Source organism: Arvicola amphibius, chromosome X, assembly GCF_903992535.2.
Source record: "Arvicola amphibius chromosome X, mArvAmp1.2, whole genome shotgun sequence".
NCBI lineage: Eukaryota > Metazoa > Chordata > Mammalia > Rodentia > Cricetidae > Arvicola > Arvicola amphibius.
In genome coordinates, this window is record NC_052065.1 from 1,106,140 (window position 1) to 1,118,460 (window position 12,321).

Here is a 12,321-nt window from a genome sequence, read left to right on the forward strand (position 1 = left end):
CCGCTTTGAGCCTATAGCAGGAAAGAACAGAAGCAGGTGGGGAAAACTAAGCTGAATGCTGGAAGGAAGAAGGGCAGAGTCAGAGAGAAGCCATGGAGCCACCAGAGATAGATGCTGTGAACTCTACCCACTAAGCCACAGCCATGTGGTGATATACAGGTTAATAGAAGTGGGTTAAATTAATATAAGAGTTAGCTAATAAAAAGCTAGAACGAATGGGTCAAGCAGTTATTTAATTAATGCAGTTTCTGTGTAATTATTTCAGAGCTGAGCAGTCAGGAATGACCAAGCAGCCTCTCTCCTTGCTCTAAGGTCTCAGTTTCCTGACCTGGTTGCCTGCTGTCATGTTTTCCTGTCCATCTGTAAACATGAGCCTGTATTATTCCCTCCTCCTACAAGATTCATTTCTCAAAGTATTTTATCACAGCAGTAGAAAAGCAACTAATACAAGGGCTTAGAAGAAGCATGGTGGAACATGCCTGTAATACCAGTGCCCTGAAGTCAGTGATAGCATGTCTATACATTCAGGGTGACCATGATCTAGATGTAGAAATTGTCTCAAAAATAAAAACCAAATAAGAAAATGGCCATATTGCTACTAATTTCATCATTCCCTTCCTTCCCTTTAATTCTGTTCTGCCATCATCTCTCCCTTTTCCTTCTATATTGTTAAAGAACCAGGATTGAGCTAGTGGTATAGTTTTAAAATGAGCTATTTATTGGCCAACATTGAAACATTTCCTTCAATACATTTCAAAATAGTATAGACTAGTTGCATCTATCATGATTGACAGTTGTATACTGAAAGGGTTTTCTACATGTGGTTTCAGGAGATCTCTCCCTTCATCCCAGCCATATCATTGGTTGTTCCCTACCCCTAGATTTTTGTGAACAATTCTTGGGAGTTAACTAGGAGCTTTCCTGGTATGTTGATGCCACTTCTTCTAGCACCGGATCTACATACAGCAATAACTTTTAAAAATGTCACTACCTCCAATGACAGGGTTTGAAATTGTGCCTCATAGAGAAAGAAAACAATTTATAGACAGGGATAAACCAGTCAGGTATGTCTTGACTATGAGCAGGGAGACACACTGGCAAACACACCCCACTTCTCAAATACTGTGTAAGAAACATAACAAAGGGAACTGAAAATTTATCATGGTTAGTTAAATTTCTTTTGCACTCATACACTAATGAGTGACACTTGGGAGATGATCTCAGTGGGAGATAACATTTGATGATGTAATAAAGGTCTCAGAACTCTGAACAGGCCAGTCACCACTCAACTGGTTGTGAAGTCAGCAGCCAGTCTTGAAGAGCACATGAGGGAAGCCATCATGCTTTCCTTAGTCTAGGTGATTCTGTCAAATAACTGGCCACCAATTTGTTTAGAGACAGTGTAACAGGTAAGTATACTTATACATGTAAGTATAAGCTGCATTCACATTTGTTGTATATGTAATTAATGTTTCTAAGTATCCATATCAGAATTTATGACTGACTTTGAAAAGGTAGGCGCACCACTACATGTATATTGACAGTAAAGTGGTAGTTACATGTTCTCCTCCAAGATCCATGACATTCTCTGTATTTTCGCAGGTTTCCTGTATTAGGCATGGCTTGCCTCTCATAAATGGGCCTTAAATACATTTAGAGAGTTTGGCATGCCATCACTGGATCTCTAGGGCTATCTTTCCATGGTGGTCATTGTTGTGGTTCATAGGCATCATAGCCGGATAGGTCTATTGGTTGTTTTCCTACATTGAAATCCTTCGTGGTACCATTAAAGTTAGACCAGAGGGAGGCTGCACTCAGGTGAGTTCCACCTGAGAGGTTTCTGAACTGAGTCTGAAGTTTATGGTGTCTTTATCAGTAGGGAGTTACCTTTTACCTCTAAGGGGCAGACAAAGGCAATAGCAATATTCTGTTTTGGTATTCTCTTTGATAGCCCTCACCAATAATTCAAAAGAGGGCTTCTATGCCTGCAGGTGTAGATTGTGTTAGCTGATATTTGCCTCTTGAAGGAAGCAATATAAGTGCAGATGAGATATTTTCTTTTATACACTATATTTATACAGAATTCATATGCTTTATATGTCATTTACTTTTTAAGGAAATAATAGTAGGGTTTATCATAATTTTTCAGAAATTCTTACTGTTGTTTTACCCTCTACCATACTCCTTCTGAATTTATTATTTCCTCCATCCCTCCCTGAATCCCCATTTTCTCTATTTCCCACATAAGATTTCTCATAACCTGCCATTCTCCTCTGCATTGGTTCTCTGCCACATATAGTGACAAATGGGGCCTTTTATTATCTATGTTTAGGGATTTGATCTAGAATATATACTCACATCTGATGTTTTATACCTAGGAGCTTTCAATGAGTGAGAACACGTGATCTTTTTCTTTCTGGTCCTGGCTTAGCTCACTCAGTATTGTTCCTTTTTCCATCCACTTGCCCGCAAAGTTTATTTTTTTCATTTTTCTTTACATCTGAATAGTATTCTATAGTGCTTATGCACTGCATTTTCATTATCTATTTGTTGTTGGATGGATATTAAGGTTTTTTCCCTGTCGTAGCTATAGTGAATAGAGCAACAGTGAACATGGTTGAGCAAATATGTTTGGAGTAGGATGTCTTTTTCTTTGGACATATTTCAAGGAGTGGTATAACTGGGTAATGTGGTAGATCTATTTATGTTTCCTGTGAATTCTTTTTCTTTAGATTTATTTATTTATTTATTATGTATACAATGTTCTGCCTCCGTGTATTCCCACACACCAGAGAAAGGCACCAGATCTCATTACAGATGGTTGTGAGCCACCACGTGGTTGCTGGAAATTGAACTCAGGACCTTTGGAAGAGCAGCCAGTGCTCTTAATCACTGAGCCATCTCTCCAGCCCGTTTCCTGTGAAGTCTCTGCGTTGATTTTGATAGTTACTTTACAGGTTTGCAATCCCCAAAAATGTGAATTAGAACTCTTTCCCCCACACCCACTTCAGCATTAGTTGTCACTTGTTTTGTTGATCATTGCCATCCTACTGGGATGAAAATGATTGTTCTGTTCTTTTAAAAATGCTATGAAGTCCCAGAGCAGTGGCCCAAGTGGTGGTGGCAGGCCATTTGCCAGCAAGCAGCAGTCTCTGGGAGCAGCCAGTCCCAGGCAGAGGTGGCTGCTGGTCCCCAAGCAGTGGCTGGTCCCAGGCAGGGAGACACATTGCGGGGCGGGCAGAAGACAGAGACATGGGTAGACATGACTTGCAGAATGAGGTTGAAGTTTTATTCAGGGGAGTTATGAAGGGGGAAGGGAGAGGGGAAGAGAAAGAGGTGGGGGAAACAGAGAAGTGTGGAGAGAGGCAGAGACGAAGCTGCCTCTCTGAGAGGAAGATGGAAAAGAGAGCAGGCTTAGGCCGGAAGCTGGAGATCAGCCTGCCTCAGCTGAAGGGAGAGGGAGTGGGCGTGGCTTGTCTCTTAAAGGGACAGGGACCAAAATCATAACAATGATGAAATCTCAAGTTTTGATTTTCACTTCTTCAATTGCTAGGAATGATGAACAAATTTTGAAATGTTATGTGGATTTGGTCACATTTTCTTCTTTTGAGAACTTTATGTTCAAGTACCTGACTCATTATCTCATTATTTGAGTGGCTATATTCTTTCTATCCTTTTAATTTTTTTCTTTATGCTTTCTGACTGAGTATTAATTCTCTCTCTCTCCCTCCCTCCCTCTCTCTCTCTCTCTCTCTCTCTCTCTCTCTCTCTCTCTCTCTCTCTCTCTCTCTCTCTCTCTCTCTCTCTATCTGTATATGGCAAAATAATCTCCCTATCTGTGGGGTTTTTCATGTGATTTATGTTTTTTCCATGCAGGATTAAATGCACTTTCTTTGTTATATATTTATATATAGTTAGTGTTTTAACTATAATATGCTGTGGGATTTTCTTTCCCATTTGGTGTTCTATGTGCTTCTGTATTTGCATGGGTGTGCTTTACCTTAGTTTGGGGAAGTTTTCTTCTAAGATCTTGAAGAGTGCCCGGTCTGTGTTATTGACTTGGCAATCTTCTCCCTCATCTATGCCTTCAATTTGAAGGTTCAGTTTTTTATGATGTGCCACATTTCTTGTATGTTCCTTCTCTGTGTTTTTGTAAAATTTTCATATTCCTTGCTTGTTTGACCTAGATCCTCTACTTTGTCTCTGAGTTCTGATGTTCTTTCTTCTGCTACAGTCATTCTACTTACAAGGCTTTCCTCTGAGTTTTCTACTTTAGTTACTGGATTTTTATCTTAGCTTGAGTTCTCCTCAATATTTGTATCTCCTGGTTGAATTCTGTTCTCAGGTCCAAGGCTGACTTTGTCATTTTTACCAATCTTATGTTTGTGCTTCTTGGGCATCACTCAAGCATTTGTTCTCCTTCCGTTCTGTCTCTTTACCTTTAACGACTGTTTCTTTTTGTCTTTTTATATTCCTGGGATCCTTTACTGAAGTCTATGATTGTCATTTTAAATTATGTGTCCTTGTCCTGGGGTTCATCTATACAGTTCTCATTAGCAAATGCTTGTCCAGGTCTGGTAGGTTTTGGAGAGAAAGCACTGACTTGATTTTTCAGATTGATTGAATTTTGTAGTGAGATCTGGGCATATGGACTTATTCTGTTAGTTTCTGTCATATATGCACAGACCAGATTGGATCAAAAAAGAAAAAGTATGGGCATGTTGGGCATATTGTACAGAAAGTTTGAAAATGGCCAGAGAGGAATGAAGTCTGGTAAAAGTGAACTGAGATAAGTGAATAGTGAACATACGATGTCTGTCCCTCATGTTCCGGGACTTGATGGAGGGCATAGATTTGACTGGATGAAAAAGTTTTATGTGGTAAAGGAGAGGCCTTCTAGATGGGAGGCAAGCAGCGTTGTTCCTGGCAGAAGCCTAGAGGTTGTTTGACGTGCACACATTGGTGGTTATACTGGGCTTGGCCATAGGTATGGGTCTCAGGGATAGATTTTGTAGTTGGGAAGTCTATGTGTCAGGGGAAGGTCAAGGACACTCACTGGGTTAGACCCTGAAGAATGTTAAGTGAGATCTGGATGGATGGGGAGGTTAGATGCTGTGTCCCGGAAGTATCCCTTTTTTGTCTCCTTTCATTTATTTTATTTTGAAGTCTATCTTGTCTGAAATTAGGGTAGAGTAAACTGTTTGTTTACTATTCCTATTTGCTTAGGATAATTTTTTCATCCAAGGTCACTCCTGACTTTGAAAACACAATGAGTTCCTAATAAACCATACAAAGATAGCTCTTGTTTCTTTATCCAATTTGAGTTTTTGATTGTGAAGTAGACATCACTGGTTCTTAAAGTCATTATTAACAGGTGTTCTTAGTTGCAGTCATTTTTATAGTTTTGAAACTTGTGCTCTTAGTTGTAGATTATATTATAGTTACTATAACTTTATTTTCTTTCTACAGTAAATTTTCTAAACTTCATCCTGCCTTAGATTTAGTAAATTCTAAAATACACACTTGCCACTGTATTACACAAGCTCAGTTCTTTCATTGAGGAAAAAACCAGGGAAAATATGAATGTATATTTACATAAGTTTCACATATATGTGTGTGTGTGTATTATACATGACAATTCCCATATATGATGCACATGACACCATTGATTTTAAATAAATCTGGTATTAATCCAGGTATAGGAGCTCAATGATTGATCAGGAAAACCATGGTTCATCCATACAATGAGAAACTTGTCATTATAAAAGTTGACAAACTTCTCATACGTGATGAAACCTGACATTAGTTACATTGTGTGGTGGCTACTGCCTCTAATGCCAGCAGTTGAAAGGAGAGGAAGCAGGATTGCTTGCAACTAAAGGCCACAATGGGGAGATAGTTCTAGGCCAGCCAGGGACACAAAGACATACAGTGTCACACAAATGAATAGTTAAATGGTCTGAGCAAAAAAAAATTAATGTATAACTACACTTCTATCTTTAAGGTTGGCAAATAACTCCATGATATGGCTATTTCATAAATATCAAATTATTGTGCTTGAAGTAGCTTTCTATTTTCACATGAAATTTCATATTATCATGATTATCTGAAAGACTAAATATGTGGAACCAAAATTCATTGTGATTCTGTAAACAGTGGAAAAAGAAAATCTTAATCGTGTGTGGATTATCAATGAGCTACTAAATGTTCCCACTGAGCAATTCTTTTTGAGTTTGATCAGAACACACTCCCTGCAGGAGATTGCCTGGTCAAAAGTCCATCTGCTCAACAAAACCCTTCTTCCCTGGTACTGCCCCCACTAGGGATAATCTCCCAGTCCTGAAGAATTCATCCTCATGATGTCCTGTGTTCTTTGCAGTTGCCAGGTGTTCAGAGTCACCGTTGTAATGGTCAGCAGGCGTGCCAACAGGCAGCTAGGAGGCTTTGCTTTGGCCACTCTAGCATGGATCCTGTGCAGCGTCTCCATGAGCCTCCCTCAGTGGCGAGTGTGGTGTTTTCAGGAGCCCTTGGATTCCAAGCCCAGAATGACTTTAGTGGGGATGTGGAAAACCTGTGTTTACCACCAGGAAGGCGATTCCAACATTTCCAAAGTGTGTTACAAATATAAGAACGAGGACACCTTCGTCCCTTTGGATATTCGAGTGTCTCAACACCTTCTACTGATCTCCAGCTTTCTTGGCACGATTGCCACAGTCACTGTCATTGTGGCTCTTTGGAAATTGTACTCAGGGAGACTCCGGAAGAAAGCCACCTACAATCCATTCACGGTTCCAGGGATTCTGAACGTCATTGCTAGCATTTTTGTCTTCTTATCCATCGTGTACAACTATTTATCCATCATTCGCAAGGATGGGATTGCCTTCCCCCCATCATTCCACATACCTTCTTTCCCAGATACCCAGAAGATTGGCACTGCGCTGGCAATGGCGACCCTTTCTTGCTTTCTATTTCTAGTGGGTGGCATAATTTCTCTTTCTTTTACTCTTCCCCAGTATTCCCTACTATATTCTATCCTTTAAATATAAATTTCCAACTTCCATACACTTGAAAATCCAAAATTACAAGGAGTAATCACAACTATTTTTCGGATACCTCCCAAAACCTTCCAGATTCAGAACCTTGCCCGAGGAAGAGAAGTGGGCTTCCAGTTACATTTCTTTTCTTGGTTGCTCCAGTTTTTCATCGAGAGGTTTATGGATTTTCATTAAATAAATTCTTACCCACTTAATCTTATAAATTCTGGAACTGAATTACTCTTAGTGACATTAAATTATCAAGGAACATAGTAGATATGGAAATGAGCGTCAGAAGACAATGACCCTTTACATCATCCTCTAAATTCATAAAAATTAAAGCAGAATGATTTTCCAGGTTGTACAAATTACAACTCTCCACCAGATGGTATTTCACAAAGTATGTTACAGATTTCTATGAGGAATCTCCCCAATGCTTTTGTCAAAATACCTGTGAAGATTTTCCCATATTTCCTTGCTCCCTCTTTTACTCCTTTTGATTTTTCTTTTACAAGAATTTTAACATTTGAGGAATCTCATCCCAACTTTTATTCTTCTTGTACTCCATCTTTATTACATACAAAACATTTTTAGATTATCCTATATTTAATTAGCCTAACAAGTATTCCATGTTATAGTTCCTTACAGGTTTTTATGTCTTCACTTGTGAGACATTTCCTAGGGAAATGTAAAAGAAAATATTCACCCCAGAGAAAGCATCAACTAAAGCAATAAAATAATTCTAACTAGGTATAACTCGGCTGGAATGGACTAACTTGAGGAACTCCCTAAGGAAAGCACCAATCTAAATTCTTGAAAGAAGTTTCATTTTGTCTGAAAGTTTGGGATCTAGTTTATAGGTGCAAGGGAGTCATGTGGCAGGATCTTGAGATTGCTAATTACCTTGTAGTCATAGATAGAAACCAGAGAGAGGCAAATGCTCCATTTGATTCTCTTCCTCCTTTTCATATAGTCCATGGCCCAAGCCCATGGAATGATGCTACCCACCTTTAGGATAGGTCTTCCCACTTCAACCTACCTATTTAAAATAACCCCATACAGGAATTTTCAGAGTCAATGAAATAGAGATAGTGTCTCACAAGTGTGTAGAAAAACATTGTATGTCATTCTCGATTCTGTGAAATTAACAATGAGTATACACTATAACATACTATTAATGTCAATATGATAGTGAATAAATCAGCCTGACTTAAATGACAAGTCCCTAGAAATCCAGAGGAGATGCGGTTTAACAATAAGAACAGTTGCACAGTAAATTGAGAAATTAAGGATATACAATGGTTATCAAAAATGATAACTGAAAATTCTCTACTCTCCCCTTCCTTTTTAGAACAAAAGGCAAAAAAAAATATCCCTAGTAAGGGGACTGCTTTGGGAAAAGGGAAATAGAATTTTATGAGCCATTATTTCAAAATATGTACTTGGGGACGTACCTATTTATTATGCCATCAGGAATGAGCAATGACTCTTGATAGCCAACATCACATCCAGAAAACCTGAAATGAAATTCTTAATCTATTGTAGGATATCAGACACCTCAAATAAGTGGTACATTCATCCCATGTCTTTGTAAGGGTTTCTATTGTAGAAATAAAACACTATTAAACACATAAACCTGGAAGCAGCAGCTGATGCTGATATAGCGTGCATGTTTTTTTGAGAACATCCTCTGTGACTGGACTCTGCATATTTGTTTGGTGGTGGTTTTCTGTGGTGGTCTCTGTCTATTGCAGAAAGAAATTTCCTCCAAGAGAGATGAAATCTACAGTTACCTGTTGGTAAAGGAGAAATGTTTATTGTTAGGGATTATGCTGGTTTAATAAATTAGTGACCATAGATTCTCTTCCAATAACCATAATTTCAATAGCATTAGTTATGTTTCCAATACTAAGCATGACATCCATCTGTCGAGGTCTTTAGGATAATTAGAGAGCCATTGGTTACTGTCAAGGTATATATGCCATTTGTGCTGATCTTAATGTGGCTAATAAATATCATAGCTGGGTAGGACTATTGCTTGGCTCTCTCTGTTGTGAAATTGCATGTTAGCTTCTGGTACCATGAAAGCTAGACCTGAGGGATGGGGTGTTCAGGTCAGTTTCAGATCAGGGTCCTCTGGGTCCTGTTCTAAAGGCATTGTGCCTTAAATAATGGGAGCTTACCTTACACCTCTAAGGGTGGGTAACCAAATGCAGTGGCTCTAGCTATAAGTTTGAAGAGTCTTTTATATCCCTGGCCAACAATTCAAAAGAGGGCTTCTCATGCATGATATTAAAGTGTTGGAGGAGGGAGGCTGCTTGTTGGTATTTGGCCACTCAGCTAGCTTACACCCAAAGTAATCACACAGAAACTATATTAATTAAATTACTGCTTGACCCATTAGCTCCAGCTTTTTTGGAAAACAGTGTGGCAGTTTCTCAGGAAAGTGGAAGTCAACTTATCTCAGGATCCAGCAATTCCACTCTTGCGAATATACCCAAGAGATTCCCAATCATACTACAAAAGCATTTGTTCAACTATGTTCATACCAGCACTATTTGTAATAGCCAGAACCTGGAAACAACATAAGTGTCCCTCAATGGAAGAATGGATACAGTTGTGGCACATATACACATTACAGTTATACTCAGTTTTAAAAAACAATGATATCTTGACTTTTGCATGCAAATGGATGGAAATAGAAAACACTTTACTGAGTGAGATAACCCAGACCCCAAAAGATGAATATGGTGTATACACACTCATTAGTGGATTCTAGCCATAAACAAAGGACATTGGGCCTATAGTTTGTGATCTTAGAGAAGCTAAATAAGAAGGTGAACCCAAAGAAAAATATATCTTTATCTTCCTGGATATTGGTAGTAGACAAGTTCACTGAGCAAAAGTTGGGAGCACAGGGGTGGGGGTGGGGTGGTAGGAAGGGAACATGGGGAGAGGGAAGGAAGAAGGGGAGGATTGGGGGGAGCTTGGGGAAATGGGATGGTTGAGATGGCGGAAGGCTGGATATGGGAGCAGGGAGGAAGATATCTACATTAAGGAAGCCATTTTAGGGTTGGCAAGAGACTTGGCTCTAGAAGGGCTCCCAGGTGTCCAAGGAGATGTCCCCAGCTAGGTTCTTGAGCAGCAGAAGAGAGGGTGCCTAAACTGGCCTTCTCCCATAGCCACACTGATGAATATCTTGCATATTACCATAGAACCTTCATCCAGCGATGTATGGAGATAGAGACAGAGACCCATATTGGTGCACTAGACTGAGCTCCCAAGGTCCAGATGAAGAACAGAATGAGGGAGTACATCAGCAAGAAAGCCAGAACCACAAGGTGTGCATCCACCCACTGAGACGGTGTGACTGATCTAATGGGACCACACCAAGGCCATCTGGACTGAGACTGAAGAAACATGTAAGACCAGAGTCTGCGAATGTGGCTGTCAATGAGGGCTGACTGAGAAGCCAATGATAATGTCACATAGTTTTGATTTTACTGCATGTATTGGATTTGGGGAGCCTAGTTTGTTTAGATGCATACCTTCCTAGACCTGAATAGAGGGGGGAAGGCCTTGGACTTCCCACAGGGCAGGACACCCTAACTTCTCTTAGGACTGGAGAGGGAGGGAGAGTGGAAGTAGGGGGAGTGGGAGGGAAATGGGAGGAGGGGAGGAAGTGGAAAATTTTTAAATATAAATAAAATAAACAAATAAATAAAAATAATAAAATAAATAAACACACTTGCAGTAAGCTTTCTAGTAATTCATTGTTTGAACAAAATAATTGTTTTAAAACATGGTAAATGTTGTGGAAGTCCCATAATTATATCTTTCTAAGATTCAGTTTCCAGAGTTAACATTTCAAAGTACAGCATCTAAAATACTACACAATGAAGAAGTGTAGAGAGATCTCTCCCGACATGAGTCTGGGACCTTAGAGGGAGTAGACTTGAGCCAGGACCTCTGTGGATCCAGGCATTGGTCTGGTACATCAAACGGTGTAGGGAGGAACCAGAAAACTCTGTGCGTCTGGGTCTGAGTATGAGTCTGGAACCTCTGAGGGAATAAGAATGAGCCAGATCCACTGTGGGTCTGGGCATACCCAAGCCTGGGAACTCCATGGGAGTAGACTGGCGCCATAGACCTTTGCAGGACCAACTCTTAGCCAGGGACCTCTGGAGGAGTGGATCCAGACCAGGATTTACAGAAACAGCTCAAAGCAGGTAACTTAGGCCAAAGTAGGCCTGAGGCAATGAACTGCACCTAGGGCTGGAGTTGGCCTGAGGCAACAAATTCCACAGGAGTGGGCCTGAACCAGCTACCTAAACTGGAGTGGACATAAGGAAGCAAGCTCCATGAGAGTGGGAACAGATCCACTTCAGGGACATTGGTGGACCATGACTGAGTCAGCCACCTGGGCCAGAGAAGACCTGAGATAGGGAACTCCACAGGAACAGGTACAAGGGAGCAACTACTAAGTGAGAGAGCCAGATACAGAGACTACTGAGGCTCCAGATGTGAATCTGGGACCTTCAAGGGAGTAGGCCTAAACCAGGACCACTGTGGGTCTGGGTGTGAGTCTAGGACTTCTGGGGAACTAGGCCCGAGCCAGGTCCCCTGCGAGTCTGGGTATGAATCTAGGACATCCGAGAGAGAGATCTCTGCAGGTCCAGGTGCTAGTCTGGGACTTCAGAGGGAGTAGGCTTGAGCCAGGACCTCTGTGGGACTGGGCGTTTGTCTGGTACATCAAAGGGAATAGGAACCAGAAACCTCTGTGGGTCCTGGTGGGAGCATGAGTCTGGGACCTCTGAGGGAGTAAGCCTGAGCCAAATCCTCTGCAGGTCTGGGCACACCAGAGCCTTGGAACTCTGAGGGAGTGGACCGGAGCCAGAGACCTTTGCAAGACCAACTCCAAGCCAGGGACTTCTGCATGAGCAGATACAGAACAAGATTTAGAGAAACAGGACAAAGCCAACAACCTAGGCTAGAGCAGGCCTGAGACAGTGAACTCCAAGGGAGTAGAGCAAAGCCCTGGAGTGCTGAGTAACCTCCAGAAACACAGAGTGACCAAAGGAGTAACTAGAACCATGGTAGTAACTGTACCATGGGGAACAACCATCTGAGGCTTGAATTCACAGGCACCTAGAAGATTAATCAACTGAATCACTAACAACCCCAAACACACCTATTAGAGGAAAAAATGAGTAGAAAAGATAAGAACACATGCAATACCAGAAAGAGCAACATGACACCAGTAAAACCTAAAGACCCTACAATAGCA

The 12,321-nt window shown here is 40.8% G+C and overlaps 1 protein-coding gene across 1 annotated transcript; it reads left to right on the forward strand.

Annotated features, from left to right (window-relative positions):
- The first annotated feature begins 981 nt into the window (after nt 1–981).
- Nucleotides 982–7,040, forward strand: LOC119804914 (claudin-34-like). Its single transcript, XM_038316682.2, has 2 exons — nt 982–1,064; nt 6,380–7,040. Exons 1-2 carry the CDS (start codon nt 982–984, stop codon nt 7,038–7,040), a joined length of 744 nt encoding a protein of 247 aa, XP_038172610.2.
- The last annotated feature ends 5,281 nt before the right edge of the window (nt 7,041–12,321 follow it).

Bases quoted from the DNA above. Each gene is read 5' to 3' on its own strand.
- LOC119804914 (XM_038316682.2), top strand. From the start codon at position 982: ATGTCACTACCTCCAATGACAGGGTTTGAAATTGTGCCTCATAGAGAA. The intron at 1,065-6,379 runs GTATGTCTTGAC...TGTTCTTTGCAG, and splicing joins GACAGGGATAAACCAGTCAG to TTGCCAGGTGTTCAGAGTCA.